General features: G+C 43.3%; 1 protein-coding gene and 1 long non-coding RNA gene across 7 annotated transcripts; both read left to right on the top strand.

Annotated features, from left to right (window-relative positions):
- The first annotated feature begins 1,142 nt into the window (after positions 1 to 1,142).
- LOC125545958 (disease resistance protein RGA2-like) lies at positions 1,143 to 14,162 on the top strand. Of its 6 annotated transcripts, none has more exons than XM_048710024.1 (9): positions 1,143 to 1,300; positions 2,223 to 2,607; positions 3,132 to 4,298; positions 9,014 to 12,187; positions 12,470 to 12,734; positions 12,853 to 13,035; positions 13,393 to 13,559; positions 13,712 to 13,772; positions 13,876 to 14,162. In XM_048710024.1, exons 2-4 carry the CDS (start codon positions 2,314 to 2,316, stop codon positions 12,182 to 12,184), a joined length of 4,632 nt encoding a protein of 1,543 aa, XP_048565981.1. In that variant the 5' UTR covers positions 1,143 to 1,300; positions 2,223 to 2,313; the 3' UTR covers positions 12,185 to 12,187; positions 12,470 to 12,734; positions 12,853 to 13,035; positions 13,393 to 13,559; positions 13,712 to 13,772; positions 13,876 to 14,162. The 6 variants fall into 6 exon arrangements, with proteins under 6 accessions (XP_048565981.1, XP_048565979.1, XP_048565975.1 ...); XM_048710022.1 differs by having other exon boundaries at positions 13,845 to 14,162; XM_048710018.1 differs by having other exon boundaries at positions 13,702 to 13,772.
- A 2,358-nt stretch (positions 14,163 to 16,520) lies between these two features.
- On the top strand, positions 16,521 to 17,843 carry LOC125549226. Its single transcript, XR_007301282.1, has 2 exons — positions 16,521 to 17,216; positions 17,314 to 17,843. It is a non-coding gene; the product is annotated as an uncharacterized LOC125549226 (long non-coding RNA).
- Positions 17,844 to 22,448: the final 4,605 nt, after the last annotated feature.

Raw genomic sequence — 22,448 nt, 5'->3', positions numbered from 1 at the left:
AGGCCCCGGGTAGGCTTATATAAAGTATGCTATAGCCCCTTGGCTTACCATATACACTACATTACATGTGCTTTAATACGTAATAATGCGCGCCCACTACTGAAGGTAACATACACTCTTAATTGTCTGTGATAACGCCTATGAATGCTAGACTCCAATGCCTATTGGACATCTCCATTTATGCTCCTGGCCGTTGGCTTCCTGAGTAAACTGATTGAGGTTCGTCATCCTTCACAGCGTGAATCGAGTGACGGAATTCTCATTGCGGGTAGCTATGACGACAAACCAAACCCTCATGTTACTGACATTGTCTTGGACCGAAAAGAATATGGGCTTGGGCTTCCATGTGCCTTTATTGGGCCTTGTGTCTCCGTGGACCTACCCAGTGGGCTTCCAGTTCAAGCAAGAAACATACCAGCAACTCAGACCGCTCGACCCAGTCCAATACAATGGTACCGTCATATGCACATGTCTCGAGAGCTACAATGATTCAAATCTACGTTAGAGAACCACCGTAGAAAAGGTTACTACATTAGCATTAGAGGCTCCATTAAAATACTACTCGGGGTTCACAAAGAAAAAAAAATACGCAAACCAACTTGTGATTAGATGGTTAGGTGGACAGTGGTATCACCAGCCCATCAGGGTTCAAGTCCAGCTCAATCTCTCGGATATGCTCATAGGGATATGCGTTCACAGATAATCTATAATTGGATGGTTAGGTGAACAGTGGTATGCGCGTGTATACGAACGCTTACGTCTGTACTTTGTTAGAAAGGGGAAAGGGAAATACTGTGCACATGGCACATGCCGGTCGGGAATTTTTTGAGTGTGAGAGAGATGATCGTACTAGTACTTTAGTGTATTTCTCCGAGTAAAACAAAGCTAAAAACAATGAAAAGCAGACACACCGAGTACCATTTGTTTTTGTGCTGTAAAGTAGTATGGACATCAGACGTTTGAACACAACCACTCCTCGCACTTTTGGCACGCACGCTGCTTCCCCATCGAACCTCGAGGTTGCATGTACTTACACATCGTAAAATAAAAACTAAAAAGCGGGAGTCGCGATGGGATCCAGGCACCGGTTAGAAAAATACCAACAACCCTCGTTGCGCTCATCCGGCCTGCCCACCTTCTTATAACCCTCCTTCTGCTCATCCGCCCAAACGCCCCACTTCATCTTGCTCCCAGCCCCCCGTCAACCCCATCCCATCCGCTCTGCAGGTGGTACGCCGCGGGTCACTACTTTATCCGCCGCTGCCGCCGACCAACTCCCCTACCAGGTCCTCCATGCAAGGTAAACTCTAGATCTGCTCCTGCTCATGCCCAGTTCCCTACTAGATTAATTAGCTGCTTATTAAACTAGGCTACATTCCTCGAATCACATTATATTTAAGAGACACCAACCTGTTTGTAGTCAATTTTTGTGCATCAGTTCCTTAGTTTTTTTTTCTGCAAATCAAGTTTATTACAGATTTCTTTACTGCTCAGCATCCTGTCTTATTAATTAGCACACATCCTAGTCACCTTGTTGTCAGCAAGATATGGGCTTTACTTTAACTGATGTATTCTACAATATGAGAATCAAAATTTGAAAAGCTGCATTATTGGTCACATGAATACAAATTTTGAACTTATATCGAATTTGGAGACTTAGACGGCAGACTGAGTCACCAAATGTCAATATCTATATAAGTTTAATTTTTCTCTCTCTTGCTGACAATGTGAACTGCATCAAGAGTTGTTGGGTACTTAGGTCTTTCAAAGGCGCTGAATGCAAAGCTAGTTAGACAAGAGTTGCATCATGCTTTAGTTTATGTTAGGGAAAAAAGGACTTGAGTACCACAAGACAAAAAAGTTAGGTGAATTAAGGCTTTAATTAAAAATGGATGGTGGGTAGGCTTTACAAAGTTAGTTAGTAGTTGAATCTAACCATATTGTATGTGTAATAAAGTACTACCAGACGAGATGTAGTAGTTGAATCTAACCATATAGTGGTGGTAATAGAAAAAATACTATACATATCGTTACAGTTCATGGTCCTCATCTGGTCGGATTATTGGCTCAAACAGCTTTCTGTTATTTCTTAATTAACGATTGTCTGACTTGACCCCATTGATGGCTTACTTGTCCAACCCACAGAGCAATTGCATCATTATTGGCTCTGGCTACCTAATAACGATTCAAAAAATAACAATATTTTATTCTTTATATTGTAGAGTCCACAAGCATAGCGCTCCTTGCCTTTGCTGCTCTTTCACAAACACAGCATACTCTTGTGTGGGAGATCGAGAGCAAGAGCTTGAAGCCATGGTAGGTGTTGGGGACATGATTGCGAGTGCCGTGGTGAAGCAAGTCACTAGCAGGCTAATCAAAATCGCAGGGGATGAGATCGCTCTGCAGTGGAAGTTTAAAGGTGATGTGGATAAAATGGTGGATAAAATGAAAGATCTGGAGGCTGTGATGCATGATGCTGACAATAAGGTGAGCCAAGGAGGAGATGTTGGAAAAAAAGTTGGGCGGTGGCTCTTGAAGTTAAAATCCGTTGCCTACGACGTTGAGGACCTGCTGGACGACTTGGATACTAAGAATAACGAAGCAAAGGTACGGCCACTATCTTACCCCTATCGTGTGATCCAAGGGAAAATCTTTCTTCAATAATTAGTCTTGTCATTTTGGACAAGACCGATTTCTGACGTCCAAAACTCACAGCTGGAGCCCCGTTATTCCCCTTCGATTTCTCTTTGGGGTAGTCATCCTTATGTTTTTAAATATTTTTGTAGAATTGTTGTTTGTTTGTACAACTCAGTGTTGTACTTGATTAAGCTTGTTTTAGGAAAAAATCACCAGGGGGGAGAGTTTCCTCCACCTAATGATTAATGATTAAGCTTGTTTGGTACGGTACTATGTAACTTTCTTTTCGAAATACTGTACTCTGTTACTTGATGATCTGTTTCTGTGGTAGCGTCGCCACACTTCTCCTTTGCGTCAGACTCTCCATCAGTGTAATCTGTTCGAGGCTTTGGCTGCTGCTGTTGCACTTCTTTTTCTTCAGTTGTAAACTGTAATTACAACTTGTATATCCCTGTTTTACCTTCACTTTTAACTAATGGGATTTTTATTTACAGCTCAAGGCATTCTTTTCCTGGGACAATCCAGCCTACCGGTGGATAACCAGACCCCACAATTTGCTGGATGTGAGGAAGAGAATAGAAGAAATAGAAAATTACGGCAGGGAGTTCAAACTGGTTCCTCAAGAGAAGGTAGAAAGAAGCAGAAAAAATGAGAGTTTTGCACCCAGCAGCGATAGAGGCACGTCAACTAGAATGCAAGGGAGGAGTGTAGAGAAGGATAAATTAGTAAACCTGATATTGAGAAGTGAAGCTAATGTGCATATCTCTATCATTCCAATTGTGGGGCTTGGTGGTATAGGGAAGACAACATTGGCCCAATCAGTTTTTGCAGACAAGAGGGTAGACATCTTCGACGTCCGAGCCTGGGTTCATGTATCTGAAAAGTTTGATTTACTCCAAATTACGAGGGCCATCATCAAAAGCATAGATGCCAATATCAACCTTAACAACGATACTTTGCAGTATCTACAGGATTGTCTTGAAGACAAACTTGCTGATAAAAAGTACCTGATTGTTTTGGATGATTTCTGGGAAGAAGGGGGAGATAACCTGGAAAAGCTGAAGCTGATGTTACAACATGGCTCTAGTGGTAGCAGGATTATAGTTACTACACGTAACCAAACCGTAGTGAACAAAATGAAGACTGGTGTTCTTGCACATCAGAGGGTAATTCTCCCTGTGCAGGAGTGTGACCAAATCAATTTGGGTTTTCTGTCAACAGATGACTGCTGGGAATTAATAAAGATAAGAGCATTTAGGTCTGATGATGACCAGACTCACTTGGAAAAAATCGGATATGAAATAGCAAGTAAATGTGGAGGTGTACCTCTAGTGGTAAATGCATTTGGGCATGTAATGTCAGAGAATAGGTCCAACAAGGCATGGCAAGATATAAAACTGAAGATGGCTGATGTGGGTTTCAGAGGCACATGTCAAAATGACACATTAGAGTCCCTCAAGTTGAGCTATTACTACATGAAGCGGGAGTTCAAAATTTGTTTTGCATATTTGGTGGCATTTCCCAAGGGCTTCCTTATAGACACCAACCGTCTGATCCAGCAATGGTATGCTCTTGGATACATTTATTCAGAACATGATGGTGAAAACTGCATCAACTACCTTCTTGGGATGTCCTTTCTTCAAATTTCAGGACATCCTACGGTTAGTTTATCCAACACTACGTATCATTTATGTTCGATTATTGATGCCTTGTTTATTAACTAGTTATATGTTTTTTAAATTTGATATGGAATCAATCATATACTCCCATATTTAGGGACCCCTCATTTTCTTGCAAGAGTTAGAATTTAGTTACACATTCTTAAGGGAAAGAGCATGGGGTATTCAGTTTAAACTCTTGGTCAAGTAAGAATTTAAACCAAAAACCGTTTACTTTCCATCCTGAAAATTAAAATTAAAAATGCATTATATTATGATTAAAAAGGAGTTTCTTTATCTTTTTAGGACGTGTCTAGGGAGCACACATGTGCTCCCTGGTGTTCCTGAGCACACAGTCACAAAAGATAAGTTTTTGTCCAAATGATATGGTGCAAAATCAATTTTAAAAAAAAAGATATTGTCCCATGTGCAATTATTTTGTGCGTTCAAAAATTTCAAAAAGTCATAACTTTTGAACTAAGCATCGAAATTAAGATCCATTTTCACCATTAGGTCTCCAACGCTAAGCTCTTCGAAACTAGATCCCATATGGGTATGTTTCGACGATTTTTTTTTCTTAGGCAACTTTGGTGCCATAGAGAGGCAACTTTTTATACTAGAGTAGGCAACTTTCGATTAGGCTGCGTATTATGGTCACCTATTATCCCGATGTTTTTTTGAGTTGGCTACGACGACTACCAAATTGCCTAGCATCACTTGTAAGTTGCCTACCATGAATACCTATCAACTTTGATGCTAGACGAAAAAATCGTGTTGTCAGGTTGTCTATTAGGACTACATATGAACTCAAAGATGTTATAAAGTTGACTATTATGTCCGTCAAGTTGTCTAGCGTCACCTACGAAGTTACTTTCAGCAAACTTTTTTTTCTTAGGCAACTTTGGTGCTACAGAGAGGCAACTTTTTATACTACAATAGGCAACTTTTGGTTAGACTCGTGTATCATGGTCACTATCATCCTGATGGTCTTTTAAGTTGGCTACCATGATTATCAAGTTGCCTAGCATCACATGTAAGTTGCCTGCCATGATTACCTATCAACTTTGATGCTACATGAAAAACCTTGTTGTCAAGTTGTTTATCATGATTACCTATCGACTCAATGGTGTTATAAAGTTGGCTATCATGCTCGTCAAGTTGCCTAGCATCACCTATGAAGTTGCTTTTGATGAACTTTTTTCTTTGTCAACTTTGATGCCACGGAGAGGCAACTTTTTATACTACAGAAGGCAACTTTAGGTTAGGTTGTGTATCATGTTCACCTATTATCTTGATGTTCTTTTGAGTTGACTACGATGACTACCAAGTTACCGCATCACTTGTAACTTGCCTATCATGATCACCTATCAACTTTGACGGTACCTAAAAAACATTGTTGTTGAGTTGTCTATCATGACTACCTATCAACTCAATGTTGTCATAAAGTTGGCTATCATGACCGTTAAGTTGCCTAGGGTCACCTATGAAGTTGCTTTTGAAGAAAATCTCAAGCAACTTTGGTGCCATGGAAAGGCAACTTGTGTACTATAGTAAGCAACTTTTGCTTAGATTGTGTATTATGGTCTCCTATCATCCCAGAATGTTATTTTAAGTTGGCTACGATGACTACCAAGTTGCCTACCATAACTACCTATCAACTTTGGTGCTACATAAAGCACCTTGTTGCCAGGTTGCCTCTCATGACTACCTGTCGACTCAATACTCGTATTAGTTGGTTGTCATGACCATCAACTTGTCTAGCGTTGCATATGAAGTTGCTTTAGACGAATTTTTTTCTCGTCATGATAGGCAACTTTGGTCCCGCAGGGAGGCCACTTTTTTACTACATTGTGCAATTTTAACCGGTATGCAACTAGTTATTGAAGATATGCAACCGAGAGTCATCGGTGGGCAACTAATTAGAAATGTCAAAGCAACTTATCAGTCATAGTATTTGACAAAGAAATTAGCAATGAAAGACAATCGAGCATGGACAATATGCAACTCACTCCCAAATCTCTGGCAACTCGGTCTACATCTCTCGCAAACCGCGCCCACGATGGAAAAGCCGATAGTATCTCGAGGCAACTACCTAGTAAATGTTGGGCAAGTTTTGGTCGATCCAACTTCTTTGCATCATCCATGACGACGAAATCATGATGTGCGCCATCTGTCACATCTATAATGTCTGCGAGCACCACAACTTTGCTCGCTTCCCTCTGTCATCGCCGGCCTGGCGTCGACATGGAGCGTGACTGGCGAGCGCCAACACGGCGAGGACCGAAGAGGGTGCGATGCAATGAGCTTGCTTCTATGGACCATAAATTTGCCTCATGTAGCAAGAAAGTTGCTTTGAAAGTGTCGTAAGCCTCTTTAACAAAAAAAGTGGTTTGAAGTTGCCAACTCTAGGCAACTTACCACTTGTTGTGGGCAACTAATGGATGTCATTTAGACAACATTGCATCTATCCCTCCTAGACAACAAAACTGGTGTGAAGTTACGAGCCAAGCAATTGTGCTCTTTGTCCCTGGTAACTAGTGATTGTTGTTTTAGGCAACTTTCATATTGTATCAGACAACTCATGATTGTTCTTTAGGCAACTTTGCATGTGACCGCAACAACGGATTAACGGCGATGGGGTGAAAGCTAAGGAGTAAGGAGTTGCCAAAGGTGATGGCGTAGATGGACCGACCATGTACACAACTACTAATGGGTATTGATTATGATACAACCGAAATGGTGGTTCGCTTGTTTGCTAAAGCAAATGAAAAGCTATTTCAGTGTATCAAATTAGTGTAATAACAAAATATCTACAAAATTTAGATGATTTAGGCAAGTGTATTGTTCATATGTAGGTGACTTATCGTATTGGAAATAAAATTTTGTGCAAATTAAATCAATTTGTTGCTAAAAATATCTATGGGCAACTCGTGCTAGCATCTCTAGCAACTAACTATAATGCCTTTGACAAATTGGAGCGAAATAAAAACCTGCACTATCGGGAGCGGATCTCTGGGCAACTCGCGCCAACATCTCTAGCAACTAACCATCATGTGTTGGGCAACTAACTATCATGCGCCCTTCCTAAAATTCATATGTTAATAAATAGTACTGAGCGGTCAATGATCATACACTCATACATGATACTAATTCAATGACTAATTAAAGATGCAATAACTCTTCCTATGGTCTTGAGAAAACCTAAATGACAAGTTTTAATGATGGATGAATGATAATGTACTGAACATACATACTTACAATGTTGGAGCAGTGTTAACTTACCAAAAGGAGACATCTATTACACCAGCCAATCGACTGAATGACTTTTTTTGAGCAATTATCATATGGAACTGAACTCATAGCTTCAGTCACCACAACCATGTACTCTTCTAGCACTAAACTTACGAACGACTACATCATTATTTGCTGAAGAAATTGGGCAGAGTATAACAAAAACCAAACCAACAATGCTAAAAACTGAATGGTCGGTTCAACTTCAAACTGAATTTTCAGTATATTTTTTGGTCCATGCCAAAAACTACAGAACTTGCATCACGTCAAAAGAAGAAAAATGAATCAGTATGGCCGTACGAGTGTATGAATTCTTGGTTGCGCTGGAATTGTAATCAAGTAGAATTACCTAGCGTTGGCAGTAGGACCATGAGAGCCGCAACACATGCCAACAATTTTGATGGGCGTTCAGGTGATCACCATGTTGTTGAACTAGACGACGTTGCCAGGTGAGTAGGTGACCCGGTTGCAGAAGGTAGGAGAGTTGCGCCGACGACGCTGGGCCCATGAGCAGCAGCGACTTGCATAGTTCCACCATCAGCGGCAGCACCGGCGTGGTGGTGGCGTCCCAGCCTCCCAGGTAACACGAACACGACCGCCACCATCAACAACGATGCCGACGACACCGCTCAAGCTCTGATAAAGGGAAGGAGGAAGTGGCTTCAGCGTGGCGCCGATACTCCAGCCCCACGGCCGACCGGATCCGCTACTCGCCGCGCTCCACCGATAGGTCCGCCTCCCCTCCGACTCCCCGGGCGTCAACGCCGGCGTGTTCCTCTGCTATTTCCCATGCTCGCATGGATCTGATATGAGAAAAGAAAAGGGGGTCTAGGAGGCAGTAGTGCTGCTGCTCCAGCTCCACGACACTGGCTCTCCTCCACTTCTCCTCCAAAAATGGCGCACGTCCAAGGTCGCCGCACGGCCCTGCGGATTCGGCCGCGGATTCACCGACGAGAGAGTAGGAGAGTAGTGGTGGGCCCTGGCACCGCCGCTCGCACACAACGGGCCTGGAACCGACCGGGCAACACCTGAGCGCGTCGTCGCGATCCGACCACGTGGCACCTAGGGCTGGCGATCGCGATCGAACGCCGCAGAGACGTGTGCGCTCGGCACAGCAATCGGGCACAACTGCACTTTTTAGAATTTAGGATCTTTTTAACCTCTAGTTGTGATTGTTTTTACCCCATTTTATCTTGCTATACATTTCACATGGAAAAATAGGTAAAGCGCTGTCTCAAAACGCATGTCGATATCCAAAACATTTACTTACTCGTTTGCACATGATTGTAGGTACTATATTGATATGAACATACAACTGAGTGATTGTTGCATACGGATTTTAGTCACTTGGTAGCTATACATACTTAATCTATGCAATGAGTTTTGCCTTTATTGTACAACAGGTTTGATATTAGTTACTTCTGCAGGATATTCTAAGTCCAATACGTGCCAAGGCTTGTCAGAAGCTTATCATGCATGATTTGGTACATGATCTTGCTTTAATAATTGCTGCTGATGAATTCCTTGTTCTCGATGCTCGTGGTACTGGGCCAAGGAGTTGGAAAAAGGAAATTCATTGCCGACATGCAGAGTTGATACAGTACCAGAATCAATCCAAGGTTTTCGATTGTCTGCCAAAAAAACTTAGATCCCTCCACATTAAAGATTTGCATGAATGGCAACTTCCTCCAGATGCATTTTCTGGTTCCAAGTACATGCGTGTCTTGGACCTAGCATGTGCAGCACAGAAAATATCTCGATCAAAATACATGCGTGTCTTGGACCTAGCATGTTCTCGATCAAAATACATGCGTGTCTTGGACCTAGCATGTTCAGCACGGCAACTCTCTGAAGGGCAATCTACGTTAAGCAACATTATGCTGCCACGTTCCATCAAAAACCTGAAGCTACTTAGGTATCTTGATGCCACCGGATTGCCGGTTTCTTCACTTCCTAAGTCTGTGTGTACACTTCAGAATATGGAAACTCTTATTATGTCCAACTGCTCACTTGAAACCTTGCCTGACAATATCTGTAGTCTCCACAAACTTCGTTATATGGACCTATCGGGTAATAGAAGCCTTGATAAGCTACCTACCTCATTGGGTAAGCTCTCTAAACTCTCTTTCCTCAACTTGTCTGGGTGTTCCGTCCTCCAAGTTTTGCCTGAATCCATCTGTGAGCTGGCATGTTTAGAACACCTAGATATCTCAGAGTGTTGTGTCATTCAAAATCTCCCTGATAAATTTGGTAGCCTTCTACAACTCATATTTCTAGACTTGTCAGGGTGTGTCATTCTCCAAGAGTTGCCTGAATCCATCTGGCAGCTGACATGTTTACAACAGCTAGATATGTCACAGTGTTGTGCCATTCAAAATCTCCCTGATAAATTTGGTAGCCTTGTACAACTCATATTCCTAAACTTATCAGGGTGTTTCATGCTCCAAGAGTTGCCTGAATCCATCTGCCAGCTGACATGTTTAGAACACCTAGATATGTCAGAGTGTCGTGCCATTCCGAAACTCCCTCATAAATTTGGCACCCTTTTGAAACTCATATTCCTAAACTTGTCAGGTTGTTCCAAGATAACCAATCTACCTGACAATCTTACACTTGAATCTTTAGAGCATATGAACTTATCAAATTGCCATGAGCTAGAAAACCTGCCAGAAGATTTTGGCAACCTTCAAAGGCTTGGGTTCTTGAGCCTTTCTGATTGCTACAAGGTTTCATTGCTGCCAGAATCATTTTGCCAACTTATTGATCTGAAATTCTTAGATCTTTCTGACTGCCATGAGCTCATGGAGCTCCCTGAATGTTTTGGTCACCTTTTTGAGCTTGACTCTTTGAACCTAACAAGTTGTTGCAAGCTGCAAGTACTGCCCGAGTCATTTTGCAAGCTGTCTAAGCTGAGGTGTCTCAATTTGTCATACTGTATGAGGCTTGTTAACCTCCCAACCTCATTCGGTGACCTCAAGCTTCAATCATTGGACATCTCTTCTACCATGTATCTCACTTTGTTGCCGGATAACATTGCTAACATGGCAAGTCTCACTCAACTTGAGGCCATGGGTGGACCATCTGAAGTTGTGGACAGCGTTAAGGAAATTAAAAAACATCTCATTTTTCCAGAAATAATAGAGCATGATGTACATCAGATAGAAAATAATGGATATTGCAGTATAGTGGAACTTGCACAATTGACTTGTTATGAGATGCGTGTTCAAAAACTTCAGAATGTCAGTCATCTAGACGCAGAGAGAGCAAAGTTGCGTGACAAATCAGATCTGAGAAAACTAACTCTTTGCTGGGGACCACAGGCAGGCGAGGGTAAATCTGTGTTGGAGAAGCTTGTACCTCCCGGGACTCTTAATTATTTTTGTCTAAAGGGGTATATGAGCAAGGATTTCCCTACATGGATGTCTCACATATCTTCCTACCTCCCTTCTATAACCTATCTCAAGCTTTCTGATTTAGGAACATGTGATACTCTTCCTCCATTTGGGCTTCTACCAAATTTAAGAACCATATCTATGGAGAAAATGCCCAAAATCAGCAAAATGGGCAAGGAATTCTTCGGGCTAGGCAGAACGTGTACAAAATTAAGATGTATACACTTGAATTCGATGGAGAATTTGGCTGAATTGTGGACAACAAGGTCAGGTGAAGAAAACGGAGAGTTCTTGATTCCGAATTTGCACAATTTGAGTGTTGAGAACTGCCCAAAATTGAAGTTTCTACCATATCCGCCAAGAAGTATCATTTGGTACTTGGAAAATATTGATGAGATTATTCCAGAAGGAGGATTTGGGAAACTTTCATCTTCTTCTGTTCCTTTTCAGATGGAAATACACAACTGTAATTTTTCTGCGGACAATTGGGATAGACTTCATCACATCTCCACGCTTGAATTATTGACCGTTGGGTCCTGCAACGGCTTGAAGGCATTGCCAGAGGTTATTAGATGCTTCACCTCACTCAAAGAGCTAACTTTGCAGTCATTGAATGAATTGGAGTCACTACCGAAATGGTTGGGGTGCCTCATTTCCCTGCAACGTGTTTTCATTAGGGATTGTCCCAGCATAACATCTTTTCCAGAAAGCATGAAGAACCTTACTGCTCTGGAAGTGTTAGATCTTGAGGGTTGCAAAGGCTGTGACATATTGCCGGAATGGATAGGGCACCTCACTTCCCTACAAGAAATTCGAATCACCGACTTCTCCAACCTGACATCTTTGCCAGAAAGCATGAAGGACCTTACTTCTCTAACAAAACTTTCGATCAACAATTGTCCCAACCTGACATCTTTGCCAGAAAGCATGAAGGGCCTTACTTCTTTAACAGAGCTCTGGATAGAGGAGTGCCAAGGACTAGCTGTGTTACCTGAATGGCTGGGACAATTCACTTCCCTACAAGAATTTAACATCATTAATTGCCCCAACTTGACATCTTTGCCTCAAAGCATACGCAACCTTCTGGTCTTGAAAGAACTCTACATTTGGGGCTGTCCAATTCTGGTCGAGAGGTGCCAGGGGGAAGATGCTGACCTTATTTCTCACATCCCGGAAGTGACGTTACATTATGAACCAGAAGAATGAGAGGTATGAGACTCCCAAAAGTAAATATTCGTTCCTCTTAGTTACTTATGTCTATATTTGCACATGCTTTTGCAATATTCATGATGGCCTCGGAATTATTTCGAAGGATGTATCCGTTGGTGTCTGTTTATACTTCATTTGTGTGCTCTGTCGCATTTTATGAGTTATGCTTTATACCATCGAGTAGATATCTTATTTCCACGATATTCTCTAATATGGACCATTGGATTCTCTTTGTACATGTTTTTACATGGATACAGAAGGGTAACTTAACGTTTGATGCAGAGCTGGGGTCACTTGTGAAGATGTGATAGCTAAAGCAAATAAACAGTGCGAAGTTATCTGGATTCCGGAGAAATGAGTTATGTTTGTGTGGCGGTGCGAGTAAAGCCTGAGGGTGGTGTATTCCAGGCTATTTAGAGTTCTCTGTAATGTGAATCTGGGGCTTTCCTATCGGGCTTGACCTTGTAGCCAAAGCAATGGGGATTTCTTGGAGGCTGTTGCAGCAACCTACCATGAGGCAACGGCGGAGATACAGTTCATCTGTAATGTAAGTCTACTGCTGCCTTCTGCTTTGATTCAATGTTTTGATCAGCTATATTTTCCTGCCATGGATTTTTGGAGCTTGCTCTGCTAATCCATGTATTTTTTCCTAATTTTTTTATCAGAGTTTAGGTCTGACCATATGGCAACAACAGCCGTGGAGAAGGCACGAACAGGCCCACAATTTTTAATTTCCACCTGTGAGTCTGTACAACGGAGTGCAAGGAGTAAGTACAAAGTTTCTGTTTCGTAGACAGAGAAAGTTTCAGAGCTAAACGGAGATACGTGGACTCTGAATATTGGAAAGTGTAAGTATCAATCAAACTTGACTGTTTAGATTCTCTTCTATCGAATGACACAAGTTCTGTTATTCATTTCAAGAAAAGAATACCACAAGTTTTTAATTCGTTTTCAAAAGCATTGTGAATTTATGATTAAGGGAAGAAACTCGAGCTGTGATCTCTAATGTAGAGAGTGCAGTTATGTATGTTGAAACGCGTTTTTGGCCCTCGTTAACAGCCCTGTTGGCAACCGTGTGGTTTAGTTTCCATATGTTAGCAGTAGCAGATGGACTATTTCCCCGATTCCCCTAGTGTGTGGGTATGTATATGTAATTTTGTATGTATGAATCCAAATTTTAAGCAATCTTTTTCCTGTGCATTCAGGTACTGTGCGGAGGAGACGTTGAAATGCCATTTAGGACAATGACTTGAAATCAGGAAACGAGGATCTCAAGAGGTTGGAGCCCTTCAAACTATCAAGTTGAGGTGTTGCCGGGCTCTACTCCACTGCAAAGCCAATCGGAGATCCTAATTGAGGAAACAAAGCATAGGTGTGTGCAAGTCATGAGTTTTTTTTTTTTGGTGAATCAAGTTTTTTTGGGTGCATTTTTCTGTCTGGTTTTCGGTTTGCTCTGGCTAATCTTGATCTGTTTCCTGACTCCTCAACCTTTTCTTATTTACTCAACTTCAAAGATGCTTCCAGAGCTTGACCCGGGCAACCAATGTGGGAGGTTGCAGCAACATTCAGTGCCCTTCTCCAGATGGTAAGCACACCTCTCTTTCAGCCACGTTTTGCTGCACCTCCAATGTACACCTCAGTTTTCTCTTTACGTCAGGTGCATAGCACTAGCGTTAATCTTGCCACAGTTTGGACAGCATGCAATCAGAAATTGAGTCATGACAGAAAGCGGAGGTGGAGATGGGCCGATAAGGAATCCAGGAGATGCAACAAAATGATCTGGACCTGGACTAACTCTGCCGGATCGCTGATGGTTTCTCTTGTATTCTGAGTGTCAGGTTGGCTGCGGGTTGATAGGCACGCTGAAGTATTGCGCTGTTCTGAATGTGTATGTCTTGGGACTAGCCGCAGTGAGAAATGATGTAAATGCACAATGAATCGTCGTGACGTTCCTTATGAACTTCTAATTCATATCTTTTCTGACAAAAAAAATAATGTATGATCTTACAACCTTCCATTATAATATCATTACTAAAATACAGCAAAGTAGCAGCAACTAAAATAACAAATACAGTATAACGCACGTACCTATGTTCAGAGGCCATGGTGCTCTGCTCATGGTGAAATAGCAGTGGATACAGTACATACATCATATATCTACGGTAGACTACTGATGTCTTTTATTGGAGTAAGTTTCATCGTGAATAATTAGCCCACTCGCTACCCAAGGATTAGCATGTCGACTACCCATCCGAGTTGCCGAGTTGGAGATTCTCTCCTTTAATGGTCCATCATGTGCTTTTTGGATTACTAGTGTTTTGGTGCCTTCAAGCGTTCACCCGGGAGCGCCTATACATTAGGCACATGAAAAAAATTGTTTCTTGTATCCGTCACTTTTGTTAATCATTAGATCTTTATTGTATGACCGAAAACAGATCATACATTGTTCATCTTCAACCTTCCTTCTCTTCTTCCCCATGCAGTCGCCAGTCGACCCTTCCCTAATCAGTAATCACACGCCTCCGCCCCCCACGGTCGGTGGCTGGCCGCGGCCCTGGCCATCCCACTAAGCCCTGGCCTGATGAACAACTAAGGCGACCCCTGCCCCAACCATCCGTTAAGTTTTTTACTCACTCCCGCCGGCTCCTTCCCGTAAACGGCTGGGACTCTCTATGGCTAGCGCTTGTTGCTACCGTTATTTGCCACACTTTACTGAGAGTTCTATGATTTATTTTAGGATTGTCTCACTTCAGGCTCATTGGCGGATGGACCCAAGCCGCCAAGTCATATTTTGGGAGGTAAATAATCAAATGGGTCAGTGATGTGTGAGTTAAGATCTAATTTCCATTGGTAGAAAAAAATAGGTGAACAAAGCCTTAAAAAAGGGTTGGTATATCTAGCGAACGTTCGCCACAAGAGATGACATTTGCGAAGGTTTATCTGGCAATTTTAGTGTATTTGGAGTACCTGGGTGGTCTTTTTTAGAACCATCATGATATTCCTTTAATTTTGAGTGTATAAAAAAGTCATCCAAACTAGTACTCCCTCTGTCCCATAACGTTCTTATATTATATAAGAACGTTAAACGTTCTTATATTATGGGACGGATGAAGTACATCGTAGGATCAAAATCATGCGGGCGTTCGCCGGCAATTTCTTCTCGGCGAACATTGGCCAGTTACTAATTCCGGAAAAAAAAAACAGGTGAGCCCATCTTCCTCCCCAAATCTACCGCGACCATGGATGCGGGGACGAAGGGCGGCGCCGGTGGGAGTGGGACTCGGGGACTCCGGTGTGGGGGGCCTGGGGCCATGGCCCGGGTACCAGTCATCCAGCTGCGGCAGCGCGGCGTGGGGCTTGCGGTGCCGGACCAGACGGCGCGGAGGCGGAGAATCGCCGCGCACGTACGCCGCCTGAGGTATTCTTCGGTCGCGATCTGATAACCAAATTCACGCCCGCATTTCTCGAGGCAATTTGATCTCACACATTGGCTGCGAGTTTAATCCTTCTGCCATGCTAAAATCCTTCCGCGGTGGGTTGTCTTGTGCCGTATACTCAACTCTTCAAACCGAATGATCTCTAATTTACACGGGCTAATTCTACTTTGAAATTGCCATTTTAACCCTTGTACGCGCTCTCGTGTCCAGGCTAAAAAAAACGCAGCAGAATTTCCCTTTACAAGACCATGTTACAAGCTATCGGGTGCTCAACTTTGTTCCTTTCCTCAAAGGCTGAAACAGAGTGGTATAAATATTTGCAAACTCAGATAGCCCCTAGCTAGTCCACCCACAGGCATTCTGCACACAAACACAATAGTATCATTACATCGGAGGGAGCAACAAAAGCTTTCTGCCAGCAATGGTGGAGCTTGGGGGCATGATTGCGAGTGCCGCGGGTGAAACAACTGGCTAGCTAGCAAGCTTGGCGAGGTTGTGAATGAGGAGATCGCTCTGCTGTGGGGGTTCCAGGATGAAGTGGAAGGCTTGGAGGAGAAAATGAAAGATTTGGAGGCCGTGATGCATGATGCTGACGATAGGCTGCGCCGAGGAGAAAGAGATGGGGAGGCAGTTGGGCGGAAGTGATGCATGATCCACCACCACGAGCTCTAGTTCATCTGTAAGTAATTTGCTCCTCTACTGCCCCCCTTGCCGATTTAGTAATTTGGTAAAGTATGTTTTTCGCCGTGGATTCTGAGTATATTGCACGGGTTTGGAATCCACTCTGTTCATCGGTGGCTTATTCTGTTGTTTTTCTTCTATTGTTTTTATGTAGGTTGATGATCGAAATGTAGGTCTGATCTAGTGGCAACAACCAGTGGGGGAGCCCTGAACAAGCTCACATATTTCTGAAAATCTAGTCATATTTGCTAACTTCCACATGTAAGCCTGCAGAAATGTACTACTCCCTCTGTAACTTTTTATAGGACGTTTTTAAGTCCATGGCAGTGTCAAAAAATATCTTATATTAAGTTAGAGGGAGTACTATTTAGGATTGAAGGTTTAATAGGAAATAATTACTTGAACTGCAGCTTCAACTGCAGCTGCATTGCAAGGAAGTTTTACTCATTGTTGGAGAGGGTAGGATGCGGTTGAAGAGTGAAACCGGTAATAGCAGAGCATGGAGAGGCAAGTTAAATTTCTGCAGGCATTAGCACCTGCAAAGTTGTGATGAGGAAGGAAGGAACCTTGCGGGAGAAAGTTCCAGAACATCCATGCTTTTCTCTACAAATTGTTAGTATCAATTGAACTTGACTGACTTTGTTATGAAAAGATGCAACATAGTGAACTGTTGAACCTTCCTATATACTGAGCTTTGTTAACCAATAAATAGTTTGCATTGTTCTGGCTAATTTCAATTTGTATGCTGAACTTTAAGTATCTACTCGGCTTTGAAAGCAAAGATGGATAATTCTTCTCACAGTATGAGCTCTCTTTGGCAGCACAGCTGAGGGTGAGCAACAGGCGGAGCTGGACGCGCCATGGAGTTTCAACATGGGAAGATGGAATGGAACACTGCTTCTGAAAAGCAGGTTGGTTGCAGGACTGAACTGCTAAGTGCTAACTGTTATAAGTATACGAACTTCCTTAGCACCCATCGATATTACAACAACTATGTGCATTTGGCAGGATTGAAACAACCCGCTTCGCTGTATGTTGGTTTCTATGGAGAGAGCAAGTGAAATCGTTGAAATAGAGACAGAGACTGCATAACTCATCAACGTTGCGACAACATTCTCTGCGCTTGTACAGGCGGGTAACCCCTTTCTCTCTTTTGCTCACGTATTGGTGCAACTCTAGTTTAGATTTCTGACCTTTCTTCTTATCCCAGGTGGGATGGCACAACTGTTGGTCTGGTAAGCTAAGACAGCAATCAGACTGAGTCGTGATGGGAGTAGAAGGCTAAGGTCAGAGTTCTCTGTCAGATGGAACAATGAATGACAGAATGAATAATCGTGATGGGAGTATGATACACATTGTTTTCGCTATTGTATTTCTGAGTGCCAGCTAGAGATGGCATCGGACCAATGTACAGTATTTGTGATGTACATGCTTGTTTTCATGGTGCACTCAGAATCGTTGTGTGTGTGCTCATAAGATAGCTAATAATTACTTGGCTTGTTTGCATATCTAATAAATGCTACATGTTCTTCACTTGATATTACCTTACTTTGCATTTGTCAGATTTTGCAACTAGGGTGCGGTTTGATCGCCATTTACCATATTCCACTATTCTCAACTTTATCGCTTAAATTCATTAGGTCGCAACATGGGTCGCCTGCATGATGATGTAATACAACTGGTCGCATCTCCCACCCTAAAAAAATGAAGCATCTCTCACATACTGAAGAAGGGAAACTCCGTGAGTCTAAAAGATTGACACCTAAGGTTTTGCACATGATATGCCCAATATGGCCTCGGTAAACCAACATTATTTCTCTAAGATGGAATGATATGAAATACTGGTACTACAAATCATCTAGGAAACAGTATTATGCTTGTCGAAAAGATTCGCAAAGCTGCATACATTACATACCCATGTTCAGAGGCCACGGTACTCTGCTCATGCTGAAATAGCTGCGGATAAAATGCTTTGTATATGTACAGTAGAATATATATGTCTTTTATTGGAGAGTAGGTTTCAGCGTGAACGATTACCCTGATAACCACTCATCCGAGTTGGAGATGCTCCCCTCCTGGTGGTACATACCATCGTCTTGTGCTTCTGGGTCACTGGCATCATAGACAAACGACTTTCTATAAGATGCCATATTAATTGAGGATGAAACATTCAATTCTCATACCATAATTGAAAAGAGAACGGCAACAAAACTGAGGATGCCAGTGATTGCACACTGAATTACGAGTTGATTCAGTAATTTGAATACACTGACTTGCGAGCTGGTGCGGGCATACATGTACACTTACTTACAAGTTGCTGAGCAACTCTGCAGAGAAAGAAGCAAAAGATGATCTAGCTAGTACTGATTCCCGAGACATGCAAATTATTAGTGTCAACATTTCCAAGGATCAGCTTAGCAGCATGTCCATTTATATGCAACTTCAAACGATATGCCCAATATGTAACACATGCTGCTAAAGAGATAGACACATAAACTTCTTTATACACAAGAATAACATATCAAAACCAAATAAGAAATACAAGTCACTAGAGAGCAATTGTACCTTTGTACTAACTTTCACATAGCTCTGTGATCAATAGGAGAGCATCAACACATGCTCGGAAAGACCCAAACAGGTGCCCTAAAATCGGAATCAGGCCTTGCAGCTCCCTCTAAGTTCTCAGCAACAAATGCATCACAAGATCCATCGGCCAAGGAATACTCAATCCACTTTCTTTTGGCATCTGTGAAGTATAAGCAGTCCCTTCGAACTCCTGGATGATCTGGACCAAGGGAACTTGCAAAGTAATAACCTGAAAAGCATGTCATTCCTTTCGTCGGAACAACACAACCTACAAAGTAAAAATATGTCAAGAACAATGTGCAGTCACCAAGGCTAGTAGTCCTTGTCCACTTCCCCTCCATTGACTGCCACCGGAAAACATGAAACTCTTCTGGGCAGTCCCCAACAGCGCTAATAAGCAACAACTCATCGAGACACTCTGCGAGACAGAAATACGAACTCCCATGTGCGGCCTGTGTATCCAAATTATCTCCAAGAAACATTAATTCCACTGTATTCTTGTCTGACAGATTGGCCACGGCGAGACGGTAACATAGGCCGCCAGCATCTTCAGATCTGACCAGCGCGTGTAGGTTGCCCTTGAGAAAGATCAAATCCTCCAGCACATAGGGCTCAGTGCATGACGCCACACGCCACTCAACATCCCAAGGCGACAGTACTGGACGGCACGGCCGACCGTCCGAACGAAGGCAAGGACGAGATCGCCAGATAGGAGGAGGCGACAGAAGGGTGCCGGTGGATAGGGGAGGCGAAATCGCTCGCCTGTGAGAAGGTGGACAAAGCTGAGCTCATGGTGGATGGGGCTGGCCATGGCGATGCGACAGCCAAAAGAGTAGAAGGCGGCAGGGTTAGGATCAAAGTCATGGAGGGGGAGGCGGAAGCGCATGCGACGACGGAGGGGGAGGTGGAACATGGCTCGAGATCCAGGGACAAGGAGGAGGTGGGGGGCTTGGGAGGCGAGGTTGGACAACGACGGAGGGAGGAGATCCCGGTAGGTTGCGCGGACGGCGAAGAAATCCAGGAGGGTGGTCAGGCAACTCGCGATCTGGGGGGTGAGCTCGGGTAGGAAGTAGGGTGATGAGGTTGTTGCTACGGGATTTGGGGGCGAGGTGGGGGAGGAGGAGGAGGCCATCATGGTGGCCAACAGCGATAGTTTTCTCCGGTGTGTCGCCGACTTCGTCATTTAACTCATTGGATCTGTTGTTGGGTGATGTGTTGGATTTGCGCGTGTTCTTCTAAGAGAGAATTCCTTATCTGACCCTTTCTTAAAATCTAATTGCCTTTTTTGGCCCTAAAATTATCATTTTCCTTCTTTAATACCATAACTTCATTTTCTTCCTTCCTTGACACTTATATCATTTTTTTGCTATTAATACCGTCAAGTGCGACTTGGAAAATCCTACTTACCTCTGCTTTAGCACGTAGTACAGAAACATAGAAAACTCTTGTTTAGCCGAACAGTCCCACATTCTCTCCCAATTCCACTTCTTTCCCGATTCCTCTCCCACATTCACCGCAAGCCCTAACCCTACCTTGCGCGGCGTGAGGTACACAACAACGGCCGTGCGAGGCTAGGAGAGCGGCATGGAGGAGGGTGTGGGCGACACTGCTACAGATGGCGGGGTGGAAGGCACGGTAGAGGAGGGCCACGGAGCTGCACCGGTCTTGGCCTCGGGCACGCATGGTGGGGAGGCGGATGGCGGCCAAGGACCAGTGGACAACGGGTGAGGCGGCGTTCTGCCAGGCTCTATGGAAGAGGGCAAAGGATTTATGCCGAAGGGCCACGGCCTTGCGCCGGTCTTAGCCTTGCACGGTCAGGGCGGATCAATGGACGGTGGCCAAGGATCACCGAAGTACGATGACCGTGCGACACCCTCGGATGCGACTATATCGTTGTGGTTTGAAGGGTGAGTTCCTCTCTTCTCTAGATTTCTCAAAATGCAACAAATTACTTATAGATGGATATTTCCTGGCAAATCTGCAATGGAAAAAACACAAAGATTAGGTTCATATAAAACAAGTATGTTCAAAGATCTTGGATAATATGTTTACACATGACACTTTTGTTATTTAAAATATCAAGCAAGTACATACGCAATTGATATTTTGTACATGGGTTATGTATGCACAAACTAATGTGTAAGGAAGACATGGGAGTAGAAAGTACTAATGATTAGGTTTATTTGGCTTTTACAGGATGGATCTGAATTCAACTTAACTGCTGAAAATTAAAATGCTTGGCAACCTAAAAAAAGCTATAAAGAATATCCATTGCTTTTGCTTTGAGAAGGTTATCGACTCTAATGTAACAAATTATAAGGACCCAGTTGAATCAATCGTAGAGCAGTACGCGACATGTTATTTGGAAGTTGCACATGTTCAGTACTATGATGCATTTTTTAAAATATGCCTTGAAAAAACATATGACCAAGAATTGGTGTATTTATTTAGGACCGTAGAACCGAGCTAAAGCGAGCCCTCTCACGCCCTCAGCTATTTGAGCCGTCAGATCTCGTGCTAGGATCAATGTTGGCCGTTAGATCTACTATCTCCACCACCTGTTTTTTTCCTGGCCGGGCTGTCCTAAAGGGCTGCTACTCCAGGAGAAAAATCTGAGGCCTGTGGTTGCGCGGGCCTTCCACTCGGCTCATTTAGCTGACTCTGCGCCAGACGCCGCCCAATCGGTAATTCTCCGGTCACTAACCCTCATTCATGCCTACCTGAAAAAAGTGAAGGCGAGACGGAGAGACGGGGGCGACGCGGGGATCAGATCCAGGCGATGTAGGTGATACGGGCGACGCGGGCGATCGGACCGATCGGTTGCAAGGCGCGGAGGGACCAAAGTTCTATCACCAAAGATTGATTGATAAATTAACTGGCCATTGAGACCAGTTAATGGAGTGTCAGTTTCTATGTTGTGCGCGATTGAAATTCACCCGCCGTTGTTTAATGCAAGGAGTAGACTAGCCGTTCCTAATCCTATAGGCCATTAATGAAGTGGAGGTCAGTTACACAACTTGGCTGCTCCGCCTACATATGCTCTGTCCAGTCCCCCAGGTTATTTCCCCATTCTTCCCCCGGCAATGAACATCCCTAGAGTCACGCGTCTCCATTAGGTTGCCCCTTCATCTTGAAAATTTGCTCTAAATTTTCCTTCTCATTGCAATCCCTTCATGACTGAGTGTTTGCACTCAGTATGGGCTCCTGCTGAAGCTGCTTTCCACTCCTAATTTGTAACTGAGTGTTTGCATTCAGTATGGGCTCCTGCTGAAGCTGCTTTCCACTCTTGATCCTGAAAATGAAAATAAAAGAGGCATTATATTATGATCTAAAAAAAGAGTTTCTTCATCTTTCTAGCCTCTAGTTGTGACTGTTTTGCCCCATTTTATCTTGCTATACATTTTACTTTTTTTTGCGAATAAAGCACTTTCATTACTTAAGTAGGAACATAACAATCCTGCTCACACAGCAGGTTAAGCTCATCAGGTACGCATCTTAACCAAACAGCAGTTCTAGAAAGAGAAGAACCCATACGTGCGAGTGCATGACTCGCTTTA

This window comes from Triticum urartu, chromosome 3 (assembly GCF_003073215.2).
Source record: "Triticum urartu cultivar G1812 chromosome 3, Tu2.1, whole genome shotgun sequence".
NCBI lineage: Eukaryota > Viridiplantae > Streptophyta > Magnoliopsida > Poales > Poaceae > Triticum > Triticum urartu.
This window is presented reverse-complemented; position numbering and strand designations above follow the sequence as displayed.

Excerpts from the sequence above, each read along its gene's own strand:
- LOC125545958 (XM_048710024.1), top strand. The coding sequence starts at position 2,314 with ATGGTAGGTGTTGGGGACATGATTGCGAGTGCCGTGGTGAAGCAAGTC. Across the intron at positions 2,608-3,131 it reads CTAAGAATAACGAAGCAAAG|CTCAAGGCATTCTTTTCCTG; the intron begins GTACGGCCACTA and ends TTTTATTTACAG. Across the intron at positions 4,299-9,013 it reads AAATTTCAGGACATCCTACG|GATATTCTAAGTCCAATACG; the intron begins GTTAGTTTATCC and ends TTACTTCTGCAG.